This window comes from Mastomys coucha, unplaced genomic scaffold (assembly GCF_008632895.1).
Source record: "Mastomys coucha isolate ucsf_1 unplaced genomic scaffold, UCSF_Mcou_1 pScaffold16, whole genome shotgun sequence".
In the NCBI taxonomy this organism is placed as follows: Eukaryota; Metazoa; Chordata; class Mammalia; order Rodentia; family Muridae; genus Mastomys; species Mastomys coucha.
In genome coordinates this window covers 37,249,762-37,268,538 of record NW_022196898.1, presented here as the reverse complement: position 1 = coordinate 37,268,538, position 18,777 = coordinate 37,249,762, and the positions used below count along the sequence as shown (strand labels likewise).

Here is an 18,777-nt window from a genome sequence, read left to right as displayed (position 1 = left end):
TAAAGATTTATTTTTTTTTTATTTTATTTTATGTGTTTGAGTACACTGTAGCTGTACAGGTGGCCGTGAGCTATCATGTGTGTGGCTGCTGGGAATTGAACTCAGGACCTCTGCTGGCCCCGGCTTGCTCTGCTCCTGCATAATACACTGTAGCCCTCTTCAGACCAGAAGAGGGCGTCAGATCTCATTACAGGTGGTTGTGAGCCACCATGTGGTTGCTGGGACCCGAACTCAGGACCTTCGGAAGAGCAGGTTTTTTTTTTTTAGGAATTCCTCCCCAGAGACACTACATTTATTTATTATGTGTGCACATTTGTGGGTGCATATGTTCTACAACATACATGTGGCCAGAGAACTTAGGAGAGTCAGTTTTCTTCTTTTGAAGTGTGATTCTCTGGGGGATCAGACTCAGGTAATCAGGCTTGATGGGCCATCCTGTCAGCCCTATTGCTTTCCTAACCGTAAACCTGAGTAAGCTAAAGGGATCTTTGGGGTCCTGTGTGTGTGTGTGTGTGTTATAATGGTGATGTATATATCTCACCATGCTCCTGGCTCCAGCCACCGAGTCTCCTTTCTATTTCTCAGACTGCCTCAAGTCTTTCCCATCAGATGGCTTTTGACTCACAGTTCCTCTGCAAGGAACTCCTACTGGATTTCAGTCAGCTTCAGAGTCACCGTAAAGAGGCTCCCTCCACTGAAATTCTCCTGCTGATTTGGTGTGAACTTTAATGTCTGTTACCTGAACAACTAGAAACCTTGTCACTTGGTTCTCTTCTGTACTTGTGCTAGACTAGTACCTTTTGTTTGTTTGTTTGTCTGTTTGTTTGTTTTTTGGAGACAGGGTTTCTCTGTATAGCCCTGGCTGTTCTGGACTCATTCTGTAGACCAGGCTGGCCTCGAACTCAGAAATCTGCCTGCCTCTGCCTCCTAAGTGCTGGGATTAAAGGCATGAGCCACCACTGCCCGGCAACTAGCACTTTTTTGTTTGTTGGAGTGTGTGTGTGTGTGTGTGTGTGTGTGTTTGAGACAGGGTCTCTCTACATAACTCTGGCTGCTGGACCAGCCTGGCTTCAGACTCATAGAGATCTGCCTGCCTCTGCCTCATGTGCTGAGTTAAAGGCTTGTACCACCACAGAAATAGTGCCTTATTAATAATAAGTACTCAATAAACATTTACTGGATGAACAAATTTGCAGTGTCATCTTTTCCCCAATTTACTCTAAGCACCCTTTGATACACAAACCCACTTTTATACCCTGATGCTTCCCTGAGCTGGAAGCTCTTACACATCCCAGAATACCTTAAGTCCACACCTCTGTGCCCAACTGCACCCTTACTTTCAAAAAGGATGACGTCCTCCTGTAGAGTCTTTCCAGTAGGCAGATTCTGTAGGGCAGGGCCTGCGCCTTTAATCTGGGCCCCACCTGCTCTGGTCAGACAGGTTTGGAGACACAGCAAGGGAGGGAGACTGGGAAATACTTGCAGAGCCAGCTAGGAGCTAGGCAGTTCCTTTCTGGAGATCCTCCGCCTCTCTGCAGATGGAAAGTAAGAGGGTATCACGAGTCCAAAGGGCAGGGGTAGGAGGGGCCCTAGAGGTGAACGAAGAGAGCCCTATCCAGAAGCAGTGAGCTGGAGGGTGGCAGGGGAGGAAAGACAAGAGGAAGACATGGGAACGGCCACACTAGAGCCGGGAGTCTGAGTGAAGCCCGGTCCAGCGGAATCGGGTGAGACTGGCAAGGGGAGAGTTTGGGAAATGGGAGACTGGGGATCTGGCAACTGGTGTCAGCTCCAGGAGTTCCAGGAGGTGTCTGCAGGGCAAAGGGCAGGTGGAAGGAAGGGTGAAGGGCCAGTTTCTCTGTCTATACGATGGTCCTTGGCTGTAAAGGACGAAACTCAGCGTAGTCCTAGACATCTCAGCCTCCCATTCCAAAGCTAGGGTGGCCATGAATCTAGGAGTTTTGGTGCAGAGAGTAGAAGGCCAGTGTGGGTATAGGCGGAGGCCACAGCTGCCTCTGCTTGTGCCCCCTGATTCACCCTTGTCCTGCTGGGATGACATTTATTTTGAAAGCGATCCTCCATTTCGCTCCTCTGCTGCCCGCCTCTTCTGTTTCAACACCTTCCTCCCTACTGTATTCCCTAGAGTCCCATGCGGCTGGCTGCTCTCGGGAGTTCTAGGTCTGAGAAACCATCCTGGGGCCAAAAGACGAGGTATTCTCACAGAACTTCCCCCACTCCCTATAGGATGACATCGTCCCGTGGGAGGCCTCAGAACTGAAGCCTCACAATGACAGAACCGGAGACACTGGCCCTGCTGGACATGAAGGAACCCGAGGTTCCAGAGAAGAGCCCACCGCAGGCTTTAGTCCTGCAGCCAGAGGAGGAAGGTGGGACTGAGTCCCCTGGAGCTGAATCCCTCAGAGTGGGGTCTTCAGTAGGGTCTCCTGTAGTCAGAGAGGGGCCTGAGGATGGGCCCGACAGCACAATAAGTGAGGCTGCCACTTTACCGTGGGGAACTGACCCCCACCCCAGCGCCCCACTTCCGGATCCCCCGGGCTGGCGAGATATTGAACCAGAGCCCCTAGAGTCGGAAGCACCTACTAAATCGGAGGAACTACTCAAAGAAGATGCCAACCTGCTCCCCGAGAAGACTGTTAGGGCCTTCGTGCCCATTGACCTACAGTGCATCGAGCGGAAGCCACAGGAGGAGCGCATCCTGCTTCGTGAGGCTGGACCAGGCGAGCTCAGGAATTTCCTGCCAGCCCGACTCAGCCATCCTGAGCCCCCAGAGTGCAAATGGGCCGAGGCAGTTGTGAGACCCCCTAGCCGGTCCTGCGGGGGCTGTGGAAGCTGTGGAGGCCGTGAGGCACTGAGAGCTGTAGCCTCGGTGGTGGCTGCTCTCATCTTCTTCCCCTGCCTGCTGTACGGAGCATACGCCTTCCTGCCTTTCGATGCTCCGAGGCTGCCCACCATGAGCTCCCGCTTGGTCTACACCCTACGCTGTGGGGTCTTTGCCACCTTTCCTATCGTGCTCGGTGAGTCTGGGTCCCGTGGAGAAGGGCGACCTGGGAAGTGGACTAGAGAGCTTTGGATTGGGTGGTTTCTCTTCATTCTGCTGGAACCACTCAGGGCACCCCCAAACCTGCCACTCTCTGTCCCCTCTCCTCTGTAGCCCTGACCCAAGAGCTATCTTCTGAGAAACCCATCCCAACCCTCCTGCCTTTTCTGACCCCATGTGCTTCCTCTCTTGCCAGGGCTCCTTGTGTATGGGTTGAGCCTATTGTGCTTTTCTGCCCTCCGGCCCTTCGGCGAGCCGAGGCGAGAAGTGGAGATCCACCGGCAGTACGTGGCCCAGTCTGTGCAGCTCTTCATCCTCTACTTCTTTAACCTGGCTGTGCTTTCCACCTATCTGCCCCAGGACACCCTCAAGCTGCTCCCCCTGCTCACCGGTCTCTTTGCCATATCTCGGTGAGTCGGGGCTGGGCGGCCATGGCAGGGATAGGCACGAGGAAGTCATGATTGCAGATCCTCCAGGGAGTTGAAGGTCTACAGACCTGAGGTCCGGGATGGGAGTCGGGGTGGGGTGTTTTCTGGCTGTGTACCATGCAGTGGTGAGCCTGCTGTCTGTGGAGGGGCACTGGGTAGCTGGTGCTCAGCTCCTTGCTCCCTTTTAGAAGTTGGTCTCAGAGTCATGCCAATGGGGAACTTTTAATTTAGATATTTTAGTACAGAATTGAATCCATTGCCTCATGCATCTAAGCACTCCCATGTACTCTACCCTCATTTGTCATTTAGTGTGTCCACTGAAGCTATTCTAGTCTGTAACTCTGCATCCAAATAGATTTAAGAGTTGGCCTCTAGCCAGACGGTGGTGGCGCACACCTTTAATCCCAGCACTTGGGAGGCAGAGGCAGGTAGATTTCTGAGTTCGAGGCCAGCCTGGTCTACTGAGTGAGTTCCAGGACAGTCAGGCTGCACAGAGAAACCCTGTCTCGAAACCCCCCCACCCCCACAAAAAAAATAAAACAACAAACAAACCTGGAACATCCCCTCCCCCAAAATGGCCTCTAGCTGAACACAAAATGTGGATTGTTTTGTGTTTTATTTTGTTTGAGACAGTCACCATCTCATGCAGCCTGGACACAAGCTCTTGGCAATCCTCCTGTCTCAAGTGCTGGAATCCCCACCACACCCCCTTTCCAGTTTTAGGAGTCCTAATGGCTAGGAAGTTCTTCCTTAGTGCTAAAAACTGCCCTAAAGCTGATGGAGTGGCTGGCTCAGACCTGCCATCTCACCCAGTATTTGGGAAGCTGAGGCAAGAGGGCTTCCAAGAGTTCATGCAGGCCTGAGCTGCACAGTGAGTCCCAGGCCAGCCAGCACAACACAACCATGACCTTGTCTCAAAAAAAGAAACAAGTGAATGAATTGCCCCAACACTGACCTTCGTGATTCAGACACTGAACTACACCGACCACTTCCTGCACTTAAACTGCCCCCTCTAGTGGTTGAATGGCTCTGATACCTTTGCTGAAAAGATGTAAATCAGGCTGGTCTCAAACTCTCAGCAATCTATCTGCCTCAGCCTACTGAATGTTTAAAGTGAGCTTTTTTTGTTTTGTTTTGTTTTGGGACAAGGTCTTTATATAACCCCAGCTGTCCTGGAATGCATTGTGTAGACCAGGATGGCCTCAGACTCACATATTTGCCTGCCTTTGACTCCAGAGTGCTAGGATTAAAAGTCTGTGCCACCACACCCAGCAGCAGTCTCCTGGTTTCTTTATCTGCAAAGGGTAAATTCAGAGCACACTGGAGCTAAGAATGAGAATGGAGCCTGGTGTGCAGGTCTGTGGTCCTAGGTAGTGCCGTGCTCAGGCAGGAGAACTGGCACATGTTGGAGGCCATACAGGGCAACATAGTGAGATTCTGATTCAAAGACTAACCAAAAAGTAACAAGCAAAACAGCTAAGAGTAAGGGGAGACACTGGGTTAGGGATGTAGCTTAGTTATATGCCTAGCATAAGAGAGTAGGCGCCCCATCCCCAGCACTGCTGGTAGAGCACCTGTTAACCCCTTCATTTGGGAGGGTGGAGGCCCATATTTTCAGGCCAGTGTGGGTTACATATGAGATCCTGTCTCAATGAAATAAAATAAAATTCACTGATGACTTCAGTGATAGAGCACTTGCTTAGCTTCATGAAGCCCTGAACCACAAATAACTTTCTGTCAGTATCCACAAAACAGAAATGACTCAAGAAACCGTAGCACTGGATGCCTAGGGTGGGAGTTGAAGAGAAGGTGGGAAATAGAAAAGGGGGAGACAATATCAAAGTTGAATCCTCATTTAACTCTCCACCATGTAAATGAACATTTAATTGTAATTTAAATATGAAATTACGCTTTGCCAACTTAAATTTTAAATAGTGAGTAGAAGACGGGAATAAGAGTCTCACTTCGGAAAGACGTGGGAAAGCAGATACCGGGAACATACATATAACCTGGGTGTTTGGAGTAGTTTCAGTCTTGGCAACCCTTCCTGTCTAGTCTCCCACCATCTGCTCTTGACCAATTGCCTGGGCCCTTGTTCTGTTTCCACAGGCTGATATACTGGTTGACCTTTGCTGTGGGCCGCTCCTTCCGAGGCTTTGGCTACGGCCTGACTTTCCTGCCACTCTTGGCCATGCTGGTGTGGAACCTCTATTACATGTTCGTGGTGGAGCCAGAGCGCATGCTCACTGCCTCTGAGAGCCGCTTGGACTACCCTGACCACGCCCGCTCTGTTTCCGACTACAGGCCCCGCTCGTGGGGCTGAGCCCCCTAGAGCTGCACAGGGGGCTTTCGGCACTTCCCTGGAACAGCTGCAAGCCTGGCCTTTGCCCAGACAGTGGACCTTTGATGCGAGGAACCTTGCTTCTTCCCCACTGGGGCCCCAAATTTCCCTCTTCTCTGCTAGCGGCTGCTTTACCCCAGAGAGCCCAAGGGAGAATCTGGCCAGCCTCCCACCATGGCACAGGAGTTATGTATGGATGGTTATCTCGCTCCCTAGCTTCCCGTGGATCAGGAGTGCAGAGCCACGGCCCAACCTGAACTGTCTGTGCCAGCTGCCTAGGTGAGAGTCAAGGAGAAGGAAAAGCTGCCTTAGCCCAGGGGTAGAAGTTGATGTCGTATCAGATAGTTGGTGAAAGCCTTTCTAGGGGGCCTGGCTTCAGGACCTGCTACCGCTGGCCTCAAGACTCTTTTGCCTCAGTCAAGACTGTCATATATAGCTGTTGTTTTTCCTGTCCCAACTTACACGGGTCCCTGTAACCTTCCACTTTTCAAACTTCCAAGAAGTCCCACTGTAAGGGGGGAGGGGCATGGAGATAAAACCTCCAAAAAGAACTGTGTATAAACTCTCATGGTAGCTAGGAAGGCAGAGCGCCTGGCTGTCAGGCTAGTATATACCTGTGAGTATGTAATAAATCAATCACTGCCAGACTCCCGTGGCTCTTCTTTCTACTCCCCACCACCCACCTCCAGGTACAAATTTCCTTCTAGCATCAAAGGGTACAAGGTGGCTGACAAGAGCCTGGGGGCTGGGGGCAAGACCACAAGGACTGGGGAGAAAATGGGCCCTCAAATAGAAACTAACTGCCTTCCCAGCTTCTCTCACTGCTTTCCCGTTTGTTGAAACCGTCCCAAATCAGCCCAACAGCACTCACACATTAAGAGTTTGGATCCAGTCTAGAGAGGTGGCTCAGCCAGTAAGAGTACTTGCTGCTCTTGCAAAGGACTCAGGTTCAATTCCTGGTACCCACACGGTGGTTGGTGGTTTACAGTTCCATGGGATCCAGTGCTCTCTTCTGACCTCTGCAGGCACTTCCCCCACCCTCACACTGCACGTCCATACAAACAAAAGACTCACAAATATATAATAAAATACATACTTCTAATTTAAAAACAAGAGAGACTGGAATCTCGTATGGGGGAAAATGTCTATTTCATGCCCCTTAGGGCAGCCAAGAGTCACTCATGTAGGCCTTCAAGTTTCATCCACAGGAAACGGGAGTGTGGGGAGCAGTAATCGTAGCCTCTCCATGGGACTGGAAGGACAACTTCCTGGGAGGCCCCCATAGGTTGAGGCTGGCTTCTGAGGTTCTGCAGAAAAGCAGATCACAACACTGACCTTCCACCGCCGACAGTGTGAGGCACGGCAAGGCAGATTAGGTTCTGCCCTTCCCTCTGGAGAGTGGGTTTCAGTTTATGGACTGGTACTCAGAATACTGCTTGTGGCGTAGCAGCAGAAATAGGCCTCCCCCCAGGAACATGAGTCCTGGAGCTCCCAGGGCCACTGCCATGATTCCGAGGACTAGTGGAGAGAAGGCATCCACTGGAGGGAAGCCCACGCCCAGGAGCATTGACCTAGAGCAAGAAGGTTTAAAAAAAAAAAGGTAAGTAAGCTTAGGAGGGCAGTATAAGTGGCTCAGCCTTTCTCCCTTTGACTAAACCCTTGGTTCTTACCAGCAAAGGTAGTATTGGTCCCAGTAGCCAGGGCCTGTGGGAGCCCCAAAGGTCAGATTGAAGGCACAGAAGTTGTTCTGAGACCCAAAGAAGGCTTGAACAATTGGTGAATGAGGGAGAGAATATGCCAAGGCGGGGCGAAGAGTGGAAGCCTTGCAGGGGAGGGCTGATTCTCGGGCCCGCTCCTCGTCAGAGAAAGCCACTGGTCGCCATTGCATGAAGCCAGATGGTGAAGAGCCCCACAACAACTGGTTCAGCTGGAGAGGAAAGCAAAGGAGGTAGAGTGAGACAGACCAACCTGTACCAATCCTTCTGTTTCCCTACCTCTCCCAGAATGCATGTCACCAGTACAGGCAATGGGCCACCAAGAGTCCCCAGTACTAAGTGTAGTTGTAGAATTGACTTGCTAGATGTAAGAGGGCCGGTTTCTCCTCTTCAGAGAGAAATTGAGATGAACAGAGCTGCAGCCATTCAGTGTTAAGGAGAATCCCAGCTGAAGATCTTTGAAGCACTGGTTTTGTCTGCTTCCTTGGAGGGCAGAGACGGCAGGCAATAGACTAGTGCAACCCTACACTAAAAGGAGTCAGAGAAAGTGTTGTTGGACTGGAGAGATGGCTCAGCTGTTAAGAGCACTGACTGCTCTTCAGAAGGTCCTGAGTTCAAATCCCAGCAACCACATGGTGGCTCACAACCATCCGTAAAGAGATCTGATGCCCACTTCTGGTGTGTCTGAAGACAGCTACTTATACATACTTACATATAATAATAAATAGATCTTAAAAAAAAGAAAAGAAAGTATTGTTAAATAAGAAACCAGGACCATATGTGGCAACGTGTGCATTTAATACCTGCTCGCAGGAGGCAGGAGCAGATGAGCCTTTCTGAGTTCAAGGACCGTCTGGTCTACATAGCAAGCATTCTAGGTCAGTCAGCTAGGGATATGTAGGGAGACCCTGTCTCAACAAACAAACAAAAAACCCTTTTAAAAATCGGTGGTGTGGCAGCTTTAGTGATGGCTCCGTGCTAAGAGCTTGCTGCTCTTTGCAGAAAACCCAAATTCCGTTCCCAACACCCATGTCAGAAGGCTTACAACCATTTGCAATTCCAGCCCCAGGGTATCTGACAGCCTCTTCTGGCCTCCATAGGAACCTATATGCACATGCACCCAAATACACACGCATAAAAAACAAATCTTTTGGGGCTAGAGAAGTTGCTCAGCAGTTAAGAACACTGGCTGCACTTCCAGAGGACCTGGGTTCATTTCCCAGTAACCACACGGTGGCTCACAACTGACTGTAGCTCTAGTTCTGGGGGATTTGGCACCTTCACAGATACACATGCACAAAAAATAAAAATAAAGAAATTCATCAAAAACCCAAACAAACACAAGTCTTTTCAAAAATACTTAGTGGTTGGTGGATTTTCTGTGCTGCTAGTGGGATCCCACTTTACATGCCCACCCACCTATCTCTCACTGGAGACCTGACCTGGAAGACGGCAGGTGCGTATTCATCATCGATGGAGTTCCGTTCGTTCACTGAGGGGCAGTCAGGGCCCTGTCCCAAAGTGGCTACCTCTAGACCAAATAGGGAGTGATTTCCACGAGGAGAAGCTCCAACCAGGGCCACTTCTAGCTGGCAGACATCTGCTGTGTGTAGGAGACGAGGGGGCTGAGCAGGTCGACCAGATCTAGAAAAGGCCTGGACCTAGGAAGAAAGAGGCCACAGCGGGAGAATGGAGCTTGAGAGATAGACGCTCCTGTCCTCGTCAATCAGCTGATTTTGAGTTCCTTCCCCACATCCTCACCTTGAAGGTCAGGCTGCCATTGACGAATGCTCCAGTAGGGTCATCTACAGGGTGGCCTTGAAAAACTGTGCTCAGGGTGGTAAGATCCAACGAGTCGGTGATATTGTTCCAGGAGAACTTGGCCAAGGAGTACGGAGGGTATGGTTTTCCTGGGGGCTGTGCCCCCTCTGACACATTGGTGCTGTCAAACTCCAGCAGCTGGGGACAGGGTAGAGTGGAAGAGGCTTGCCTCCTTCTGGCTTTTTCTTTGAATATTCCTCCCAGTCACCCCACCCAAAACTCCACTCACTTCACCCACCCTGTGCTAAACCCTTCCCTCGCCCTTGGGGTAAGATAGGCTCTCTTCTTGTGCTCTTCTTTCTGAGCTCCTTCAGACCCTCACCCTGGTGAAGACAAGAGCGGAAGAAAACTGGATGCTTTTCTTGGGGAGCACCATCAGGGCCCCGGCAGGATCAGGAGACAGCAGGAGACTCCAGTTGACGCTCAGGACACTCTGAGTGGTGTTGGTGGCCACCAGCACCACAGCTGGAGGCCCCAGGCTGCTCCATACATAGTGCAGGGTGGAGTTGCTGCCCACTGCCCGGATATGAAGCAGGTTCTGGGGATTTGGCCAGCCGGAGATAACCTCCATAGATACCTGGGAACATGGGGTAGTGGAGCGGAAGGAGCAAGATCAGGTATGCTCACAGGCAAAGAAGCAGCTTGTGGGTGGAGGACAGGACCTGGGCAATGCCAGGAATGGCAAGAGCTCTTGCGGACCAGGCAAGAGGGAAGTGTAGAAATTGTGCGGGCAGTGGTGGCTCACACCTTTAATCCCAGCCCTTGGGAGGCAGAGGCAGGAGGATTTCTGAGTTTGAGGCCAACCTGGTCTACAGAGTGAGTTCCAGAACAGCCAGGGCTACACAGAGAAACCCTGTCTCGAAAAAACAAAAAAACAAAAACAAAAACAAAATAAAACAAAAAAACAAACAAGAAAAAGGGCTGGGGAGATGGCTCAGTGGGTAAGAGCACTGACTGCTCTTCCAAAGGTCCTGAGTTCAAATCCCAGCAACCACATGGTGGCTCACAACCACCCATGAGATCTGATGCCCTCTTCTGGTGTGTCTGAAGACAGCTATAGTGTACTTATTTATAATAATAAATAAATTTTTTTTGTTTTTTTGAGACAGGGTTTCTCTGTGTAGCCCTGGCTGTCCTGGAACTCACTCAGAAATTCGTCTGCCTCTGCCTCCAAAGTGCTGGGATTAAAGACGTGCACCACCACCGCCCAGCTAATAAATAAATCTTTAAAAAAGAAAGAAAGAAAGAAAGAAAGAAAGAAAGAAAGAAAGAAAGAAAGAAAGAAAGAAAGAAATTGTGGGGAACTTGGAGTCAGGGGCAGATGTAGGGTTAAGAAGCTCCTGGGTGGATCCAGGATCACTCAGAGGGCTTAGGGCTGACATGACTTTTTAAGTCTCCAAACTTGCCTGTCCCTGGTCTACAATGTCTGATGCCATAGTTCAGGCATCTTCAGAAAGCAGGAAGCAGTCATGTCTGACCCCTCCACACAGTCACTCATGGCTCCACACTGGGATCTCTGGGTTGATACTTCTCTTGCAGCCACCTTCCAACCCTCTGTTGTCCCAGATTCCGATCACCCTAGAAAGGTAGGATTTCCGGAACCATCTATGACTTCAGTTCCAAGAGCCCTTACCTGGCGAGTCTCTTCTCCCTGCAGGCCAAATGGAGCTGCACACACAAGTAGACTCAAAAGGAGCCATGGGGTTGGGGCACAGGGGACCCAGCCCCACGGAGGTCCCCAACAGCGGAACATACAGCCACAACTAGTTAAACTCGGCGGAAGAGCCTCAGAATCACATGACTCCCTTCCTGCTGATCTCTTTAGAAGGCGGGCCACCAAAGTTCTTAAAGGGACCGCTTCCATTAACCCAGATCTCAGCACAAATTGGAATAGCATCAGGAAAGCTCAAGGTGGACAGGTATTTTATCATCAGCAGGTTGGCCTGCAAGGCATCCTAGACTAACTGTGCAAACATACTCCTGCCTCTCCTCAGACACTCTGCCAGCCCCACCCACGCTACCTCTGGTAAATATGCCCAGATTAAAGTTTCCACGTAATTTAACAGAGTAATCTGTTATGTTACTGCTCTGTGGTAGAAAGATATAGAAAAGAACTGGAGTATAAGATTGATATAAAAGGACCCTTGGGGGTCAGCAAGAGGGCTCAGTGGGTAAATGTGTTTGCCCCAAACTGGACATGAGTTGGATATTCAGGACCAATATGGTAGGAGGCGAAAAGTAATTCCCAGAAGCTGTATCCTGATTTACACATACATTCTGTGACACTGCTCACATTAAAGAAATATAATAAAATGTAAAAGAATAAACAAAGCATCCTCAGGCCTGGTGGTCTCAGAAAACAGAACCAAGACAGGAATGGAGGTTTGCTTCTGCAATCCCAGATTTTATTTTAAAGATTTATTTATTATTATACGTAAGTATATATAAGTAGCCATCTTCAGACACACCAGAAGAGGGCGTCAGATGGTTGTGAGCCACCTTGTGGTTACTGGGATTTGAACTCAGGACCTCAGTGTTCTTAACCACTGAGCCATCTCTCCAGCCCGCAATCCTAGATTTTAAAGACTGAGGTAGGAGGAACACCATGAGTTTGAGGCTGGCCTAGATTACAGAGCCAACTCCAGCTAGAAGGAAAAACTGCCTTTAAAAAAGTAAAACCCAAAGGGGCTAGGGTGAAGCTCAGTAGGTGGGGTGCATGCTTATGGGTTCAATCCCCAGCATAACGAAGGGGCTGAGACACCCTAATCCCAGCCAAGAGGTCGGAGGAGGAGGGTCAGAAATTCAAGGTCTGGTGCTTGTGAGATGCTCAACAGGCAGATGCACTTCATAAGCCTGATGACCTGAGTTCAGCCCCAAGGACCTACAAGGTGGAAAGAGAACCAACTTCTCAAAGTTACACACACAAACACACACACACCACGTAATGACAATACCTCAGGGGGTTCCATTTGATGATGTACCATTTATTGGATTACCAAGTAGGCAAGCAGGGTCTCATTATGTAACCCTGGCTGTCCTGGAACTCTTTATACCAGGCTGGCCTTGAACCATCAAAGATCCACCTGCCTGCCTCTACCTCCTGTGTGCTGGAATTAAAGGCATTTACCACAACCAGCCAGTTTTTCCTAAAATCTTAATTTTTATGTGTAAGGTGTTTTGCATGTCCCTCAGAGACCAGAAGAGGATGTCGGATCCTCTGAGGCTGGAGTTACAGATGGTGGTGAGCTGCCATGTAGATGATGGGAATGAAACCTTGGGTCCTCTGGAAGAGCAGTCAGTGCTCTTAATTACTGAGCATTTTCTTCAGCTCCAACTTAAATCTGTTAGACTAATTTACAGTACAAATTTGAACCAGGTGTCCTGGCACAAGCCTTTAATCATAGCTTACCAGAGCTACATAGAAGACCTTGTTAAAATAAAAAGAAAAAATCAGTTACTTACATGGGAATGTTAAGCAAGGGCTTTGACAGAGCTTATATCCCCAAACTACTTAAAGAGACAAGGTTTCTCTGCATAGCCCAGCCCTGACTATCCTGAAACTTGCTCTGTAGACCAGGCTGTCAGATATCTGTCTGCTGCTGCCTCCAGAGTGCTAGGGTTAAAGGCATATGCCATCATCCAGGCTTTCTGAAACCAGGTTTTATGTGTGACCCTGGCTGTCTTAGCCAGTATATTTACTATATACTCAGCCTTCTAATTGCTAAGATTACAAATTAGAAAACGTTGTGAGTGGGAATTGAGGGAGGAGCAACCAGTATGTCTTTTTTTTTTTGTTTTTCGAGACAGGGTTTCTGAGTAGGCTGTCCTGGAACTCACTTTGTAGACCAGGCTGTCCTGGAACTCAGAAATCCACCTGCCTCTGCCTCCCAAGTGCTGGGATTAAAGGTGAGCGCCACTACCGCCCGGCCCAGTATATCTTAAACTTTAAAAAAAAAGTTTTTGTGTCTGGATATGAGCATGTATTTGGGTACCTAAGGAAACCAGAAGAGGGTATCAGATTCCATGGAACTGTAAGCTACAGTGGGTGTTGGGAACTGGATCTGGGTCCTTTGAAGAATACCTGATCTCTGCAACACCCTGCTGCACCATACACACAGGAACGCACACACTTGGGAGACTGAGTTTCTCTGTAGCCCTGGAACTCACTCTGTGTATCAATTTAGTCAAGTGCTGGTTAATCGATTAACGGTGTGCACCAATATACCTGCCTCTTACATGCTAGATAATATTTACTTCTGAGATTTATCAATTTATATTCACCTGTTTGAGAACCCCTATCCGTATCTTGCAATTACTGAACTAGGATCATAGGTCCCTATGGATAAAAAAACTATGTAGCCCTGGCTAGCCTGGACCAGGTTATATAGACCAGGCTAAGATCTGATATGCAAATAAGGCTAAAGAGGGACTTGGATCCCCTGGAGCTGGAGTTAACAATGAGCTACCAAATGTAGATGCTAGGAATTGAGCTTGCTTCTTCTGGGAGAGCAAAAGTTCTTATGCATTTCTGAGACAGGGCATTCCTCTGTTGTCCAGTCTGGCCTTAGACCCAGGAGAATTCTACCTCAGCTTCCTGAATGCTGAGATCCCTGGTTCCTTGGCTTTAGTGTGATGTCTGCGAATGTAGGTGCACGGGCCACACTGTGAACATTAAGGTCAACGGACAACTTTTGGGAACCTCTTTTCTTTTTCCATCCACTATGGGAACTGAGAACTGAATGAATGCTTTAATTGCAAGCACTTTTGCCCACTGAACAACCTTACCAGCTCTGTATGTAGTTTGTCTTTGAGACAAGTGCCGCACAGGCTAGTCTCCTACTGGTTGTATAGCTGTGATGGTTAGTGTGGACAGAATGAGCTGGGGGAAGTGCGTTTCAAGGCCCACCTGGAGGGATTAGCTTAATTAAAAAACCCACCCAAGCCAGGTGTGGTGGAACACTCCACTTTAAATCTCTGATACCAGCACACAGAGCACCCTAGAGGCTGAGGCAGTAGAAACACTACACCCAGGTCTACACAGTGAGACTCTGTCTTAAAAAATTGGGGGAGGGTGTGTGTCAGCAAAAAGTTACTTCACTTGTCTCTTTTGCTCCCAGTAAGGTTTGTACCTCCTCTTGCATTGCTAAGAGGTAGGGATGTGACCCAAGGTTGAAAAAAACACATGACAACTGTCTCAAATGACTTAGATTTAATCATTGGAAGCAAACTAAATGGAAAGCTTACAATAGAAGAGATACATGTCAGTGCTTCTTGCAAACCGAGATGGGCCAGACTGGGGGCTGCCCCTCAACCTGATCCTTTGCAAACAAAGATGTCCACAGTGTTCCTGGAACTCTGGCTCAGGAAAGGGGAGGCTGCTGGTTCTGTGCATTGAAGTCACCTTGCTCAGCACTCACTCCTGGCCAGCATCTGGAGCACTGGTTTGCCGGTTCTGGTCATCACCCTTCTTCTTGTGGCCAGAGACAATGTCATCAATCCGCAGAAGCAGAACTGCAGTCTAAGAGAAAACAGGTCAGCAGAGAAGGGAAAGACACTGTTTTCTTTTAGCCTTCTCCTAGCTCCTCCCACAGAATTACCATTTTATCTGGAATCTTCCTTTACAGAGTCTTGAATGAACAATGACGTTCTACCTAAGCGAAGGATATAACTTGTTCCCTGTTACAGTTTTTGTATAAGCTAAAGGTAAGTAGGGAAATGGAATTCCTTGGGAGATCTTTGGGGAATACTCAGCCCTTCCTTTTAGACAAAGCACAAAAGCTGGTCATTTGGACAGAAACAACATATGGTGTCTTACCTCCACTGCTGTTTTGTATGTTTGTAGCTTCACAGCCAATGGCTCCCAAATACCCAGCTCCTTCATGTCCACCAAGGTACCAGTCTCACCATTCACACCCCAGGTCTCACAACTCTCCTGCGTGTGCTTGGCCTGCAGGTGGAGTAAGCACAAGTAGGGAGAGTACAATAAAGCACGCTTGTGTCAGAGAACAGACAAAACCAAACCACTAAAAACTGACAGCTAAGCACTTGGGAGGCAGAGGCAGGCGGATTTCTGAGTTCGAGGCCAGCCTGGTCTCCAGAGTGAGTTCCAGGACAGCCAGGGCTATACAGAGAAACCCTGTCTCGAAAAAAAACCAAAAAAACCAAAAAAAAAAAAAAAAAAAAAAAAAAAAAACAAAAAAAAAAAAAAAAAAAAAAAAAAAAACTGACAGCTAACAAGGCAGACTACAAGATTTTTGAAGAAATAAGCTCTAAGAAAAGCTCGAGGGCAAAGTTAAGGTTGATGGCTGCTGAGGAAGGACACTGAAGGTTGACCTCTGGCCTACACACACAACCCACACCCATGCAAATGTGTACATGAACATAAGCATATGTGCACTTAGGAGTTTAAGTGCACACTGTCAGAAAAAAATTTCCCCTTAGGGTAAAAACAGCTTGCCTTACCTTGGCAAGGCATGAGCATAGACAACAACTCACCCGAAGGGAGGTAAGCAGACGAATGGTACTGGCCCCACAGTTCTGGATCAAGGTCCGAGGGATGACCTCCAACGCCTGGGCCACAGCTCTATATGGCCATTGTTCCACACCAGTCATGGCCTTAGATTTTTCTGTCAAGGCATGGGCCACAGCCATCTCAGAGGCTCCTCCACCAGGCACCAGCTGAGGGTCCAGTAGAACATTTCGGCACACTTGCATGGCATCCTGGAGGTTGCGTTCTACTTCCTTGGGGAAGCAGAGAAATGGTATAGTCAGCTCAGTGATTCAGAGAGAAATCAGCATTTCCTGACTGTCAAGCTTTTAGCAAACCACAAAAAGAGGGCAACTAGGAAGATCCTCGTGACCCCTACTGATGAGGAGCAGAAGTGATGTTCACATTCTAACTCAGGAATGTGAGCAGAGGAGGGACTCTGCCAGAGGGTCAGGGGATGTTACACCTCAACTATGAGGTTAGGTCTTTTTGTATTGCACCAGAGGAAAACAAACTCTCTCTCCCTCCGTTCCTAGCTTTGCCACCCAGCAGACTGTATGTGGACTGCAGACTGTCCTCTGCTTATCCTGGAAAAATCACTCCCCTTGGGAGTAGGGATGGGGTTATAATTTCAATTTAAATGGGCTGCAGCAATGGCTTAGTGGTTCAAGGTTCTTGCTAACAAGCTGGATCACCTAAGTGAATTCTGGGTCTGTGGCTTAACTGGAGCCACAATGGAGTACATGCCGGCTGCCACCCATATGCGTTCACAATGAGCTACCAAAGAGGGATCCTGTCACACATACACGCCCTTCCTGGCCTAGAATTTAGTCAAGTAGAACAGGATGGCCTTGAACAAACCCCAAAGATCCACCTTTTCTACTTGAGTGCTGGGATTAAAGGAGCATACCACCATAGCCAGCCTTTGTCATTTATTCTTTTGTTTTCTAAAGATATACTTATTTTTTGTGTGTGTCCTCATGAGTTTATGAGTACCAAGTGTGTGTTTGGTGCACTTGGAGGCCAGATGATGCCCTGGAAGACCAATGAGTGATCTTACCACTGAGCCTCTCTCTCTCCTGCTCTAGCTGTTTTCATTTTGTTTTGAGACAAGGTCTCCCTATATATCTGCTGCTGGCCAGAACTTTTTTTAAAAATTATTTATTTATTATATGTTAAGTACACTATAGCTGTCTTCAGACACCTCAGAAGAGGGCGTCAGATCTCATTACAGATGGTTGTGAGCTACCATCTGGTTGCTGGGATTTGAACTCAGGACCTTCAGTGCTCTTAACCACTGAGCCATTTCTCCAGCCCCTGACCAGAACTCTTGTAGAGCACACTTGCTCCAAACTCAAGAGATTCACCTGTCTCTGTTTCCAGAATGCTGGGATTAGAGACATCCACTACCATTATCTGGCCTGTTTTTATTTGCTGTAGTTTTTTTTTTTTTTAAAAGATTTATTTATTTACGTTATGCATGTGAGTACACTGCTTCTGTCTTCAGACACACCAGAAGAGGGCATCAGATCCCATTACAGACGGTTGTGAGCCACCATGTGATTGCTGGGATTTGAACTCAGAACCTCTGGAAGAACAGCCAGTGCTCTTAACCGCTGAGCCATCTCTTCAACCCTTGTTGTAATTTTTTGTTTGTTTGTTTTTGTTTTTGAAGACAGGGTTTCTCTGTGTAGCTCTGGCTGTCCTGGAACTCACTCTGTAGACCAGGCTGGCCTGGAACTCAGAAATCCACTCACTGCCTCTGCCTCCCAAGTGCTGGGATTAAAGGCGTGCACCACTACTGCCTGGCCCCTTGTTGTAGTTTTTGAGACAGGATATTTCTATATAATTCTGGCTGGCCTCGACCTCAAAGAGGTCTGCCTGTCTCTGCCTTCTACCGTGTTAAGACTAAAGGTGTATGCCACCATGGCCCGGCTTTTTACTTTTTAAAGACAGGCTTATTGACTTTGAATAAGCCTGCCTCTGTACCTTCACACCTTCAAGCTTGTATGATCTTTCTGTCTCAGCTGGGATTACAAGTATGAGCTACCATGCTAGGCTCCCAACACACAGCTGTCTGTAGATTGTGCCTGTTTTCCATTCCTCTCTCCTTTAAGAGGAGTCTGGCCTCATAGTCTGTATGTAGAACAATCCACCTTTCTGATCCACCAACATGCCTTGATTATGTGGCACTAGGGATAGAACCTGACACTGAGTGCTCCCGTCCTGTAAGTGACTGCTCCTCACACATCTATGTAGACATGCAGCCACAGGCCAATGGAGCATGGACTGAAAAGAAAAACTGCTAAAATACATCTTTTCTTTTAAAATCGACACATTAAATTTGTTACTTTGGTGAAAAGCTGATAATTCTAGGATGCAATAACGTCCTTCCTTTGGTCACATTGCCATGGCTCACTCACTGCGAGTATCTCTTTGCTGGCTCCTCTAAGAAGAATGGTGCAGGCCTTTGGGTCTTTGCAGTCAGTGATGAATGTAAAGTACTCATCTCCAATCTTCTTGATTTCCAACAAGCCTGCTCCTGTACCAACATCTTCTTCTCTCAGTTCCTCGGGTCGGCTGACTATCCGTGCCCCACAGGCTCTATTAGGTGGAGAAGATGGAGAGGATGTGACTTCAGATGTTTTTATCCATCTAGTGGTCTACAGTCTGTGGTTAGAGGTTAGATTAAAATATATTACTAGAATCACTGAGAGGTCTGAACTGACTAGTAGGAATGTTTTAAATGCATACAGGCCAAGTTTCTTAAATTTGGCTTTAGTAATGAAATTATATATACACATGGCAACCAACCATAGCTGGATTCAAGTGTAATTTTTAGATAATAAAATCTGGACAATGGCCGGGCGGTGGTGGCATACACCTTTAATCCCAGCACTTGGGAGGCAGAGGCAGGCGGATTTCTGAGT

The 18,777-nt window shown here is 48.3% G+C and overlaps 3 protein-coding genes across 7 annotated transcripts in view; 1 reads left to right on the top strand and 2 right to left on the bottom strand.

The window, feature by feature from the left end:
* Nucleotides 1-1,445: 1,445 nt before the first annotated feature.
* Nucleotides 1,446-6,471, top strand: Tmem79 (transmembrane protein 79). Of its 4 annotated transcripts, none has more exons than XM_031374367.1 (4): nt 1,446-1,545; nt 2,242-3,032; nt 3,252-3,465; nt 5,593-6,471. In XM_031374367.1, exons 2-4 carry the CDS (start codon nt 2,285-2,287, stop codon nt 5,804-5,806), a joined length of 1,176 nt encoding a protein of 391 aa, XP_031230227.1. In that variant the 5' UTR covers nt 1,446-1,545; nt 2,242-2,284; the 3' UTR covers nt 5,807-6,471. The 4 variants fall into 4 exon arrangements, with proteins under 4 accessions (XP_031230227.1, XP_031230225.1, XP_031230228.1 ...); XM_031374365.1 differs by having other exon boundaries at nt 1,447-1,545; nt 2,141-3,032; XM_031374368.1 differs by lacking the exon at nt 1,446-1,545 and adding an exon at nt 1,553-1,724.
* A 432-nt stretch (nt 6,472-6,903) lies between these two features.
* On the bottom strand, nt 6,904-11,166 carry Glmp (glycosylated lysosomal membrane protein). The gene is made up of 6 exons (XM_031374363.1): nt 10,994-11,166; nt 9,683-9,937; nt 9,301-9,498; nt 8,982-9,200; nt 7,495-7,751; nt 6,904-7,395 (listed from the first exon to the last, which is right to left on the bottom strand). Exons 1-6 carry the CDS (start codon nt 11,111-11,113, stop codon nt 7,230-7,232), a joined length of 1,215 nt encoding a protein of 404 aa, XP_031230223.1. The 5' UTR covers nt 11,114-11,166; the 3' UTR covers nt 6,904-7,229.
* Nucleotides 11,167-14,554: 3,388 nt separating this feature from the next.
* The window catches only part of Cct3 (chaperonin containing TCP1 subunit 3), a 23,871-nt gene continuing 19,648 nt past the window's right edge, over nt 14,555-18,777 (bottom strand). The window contains exons 11-14 of one of the 2 annotated variants that reach the window (XM_031374357.1): nt 18,271-18,451; nt 15,856-16,101; nt 15,176-15,307; nt 14,555-14,878 (exon numbers count right to left, since the gene is read on the bottom strand). In XM_031374357.1, coding sequence (XP_031230217.1) covers nt 14,774-14,878; nt 15,176-15,307; nt 15,856-16,101; nt 18,271-18,451 — 664 coding nt within the window. In that variant the 3' untranslated portion in view covers nt 14,555-14,773. The remainder of the gene's footprint in view (nt 14,879-15,175; nt 15,308-15,855; nt 16,102-18,270; nt 18,452-18,777) is intronic. The other variant, XM_031374358.1, reaches the window with a different exon arrangement.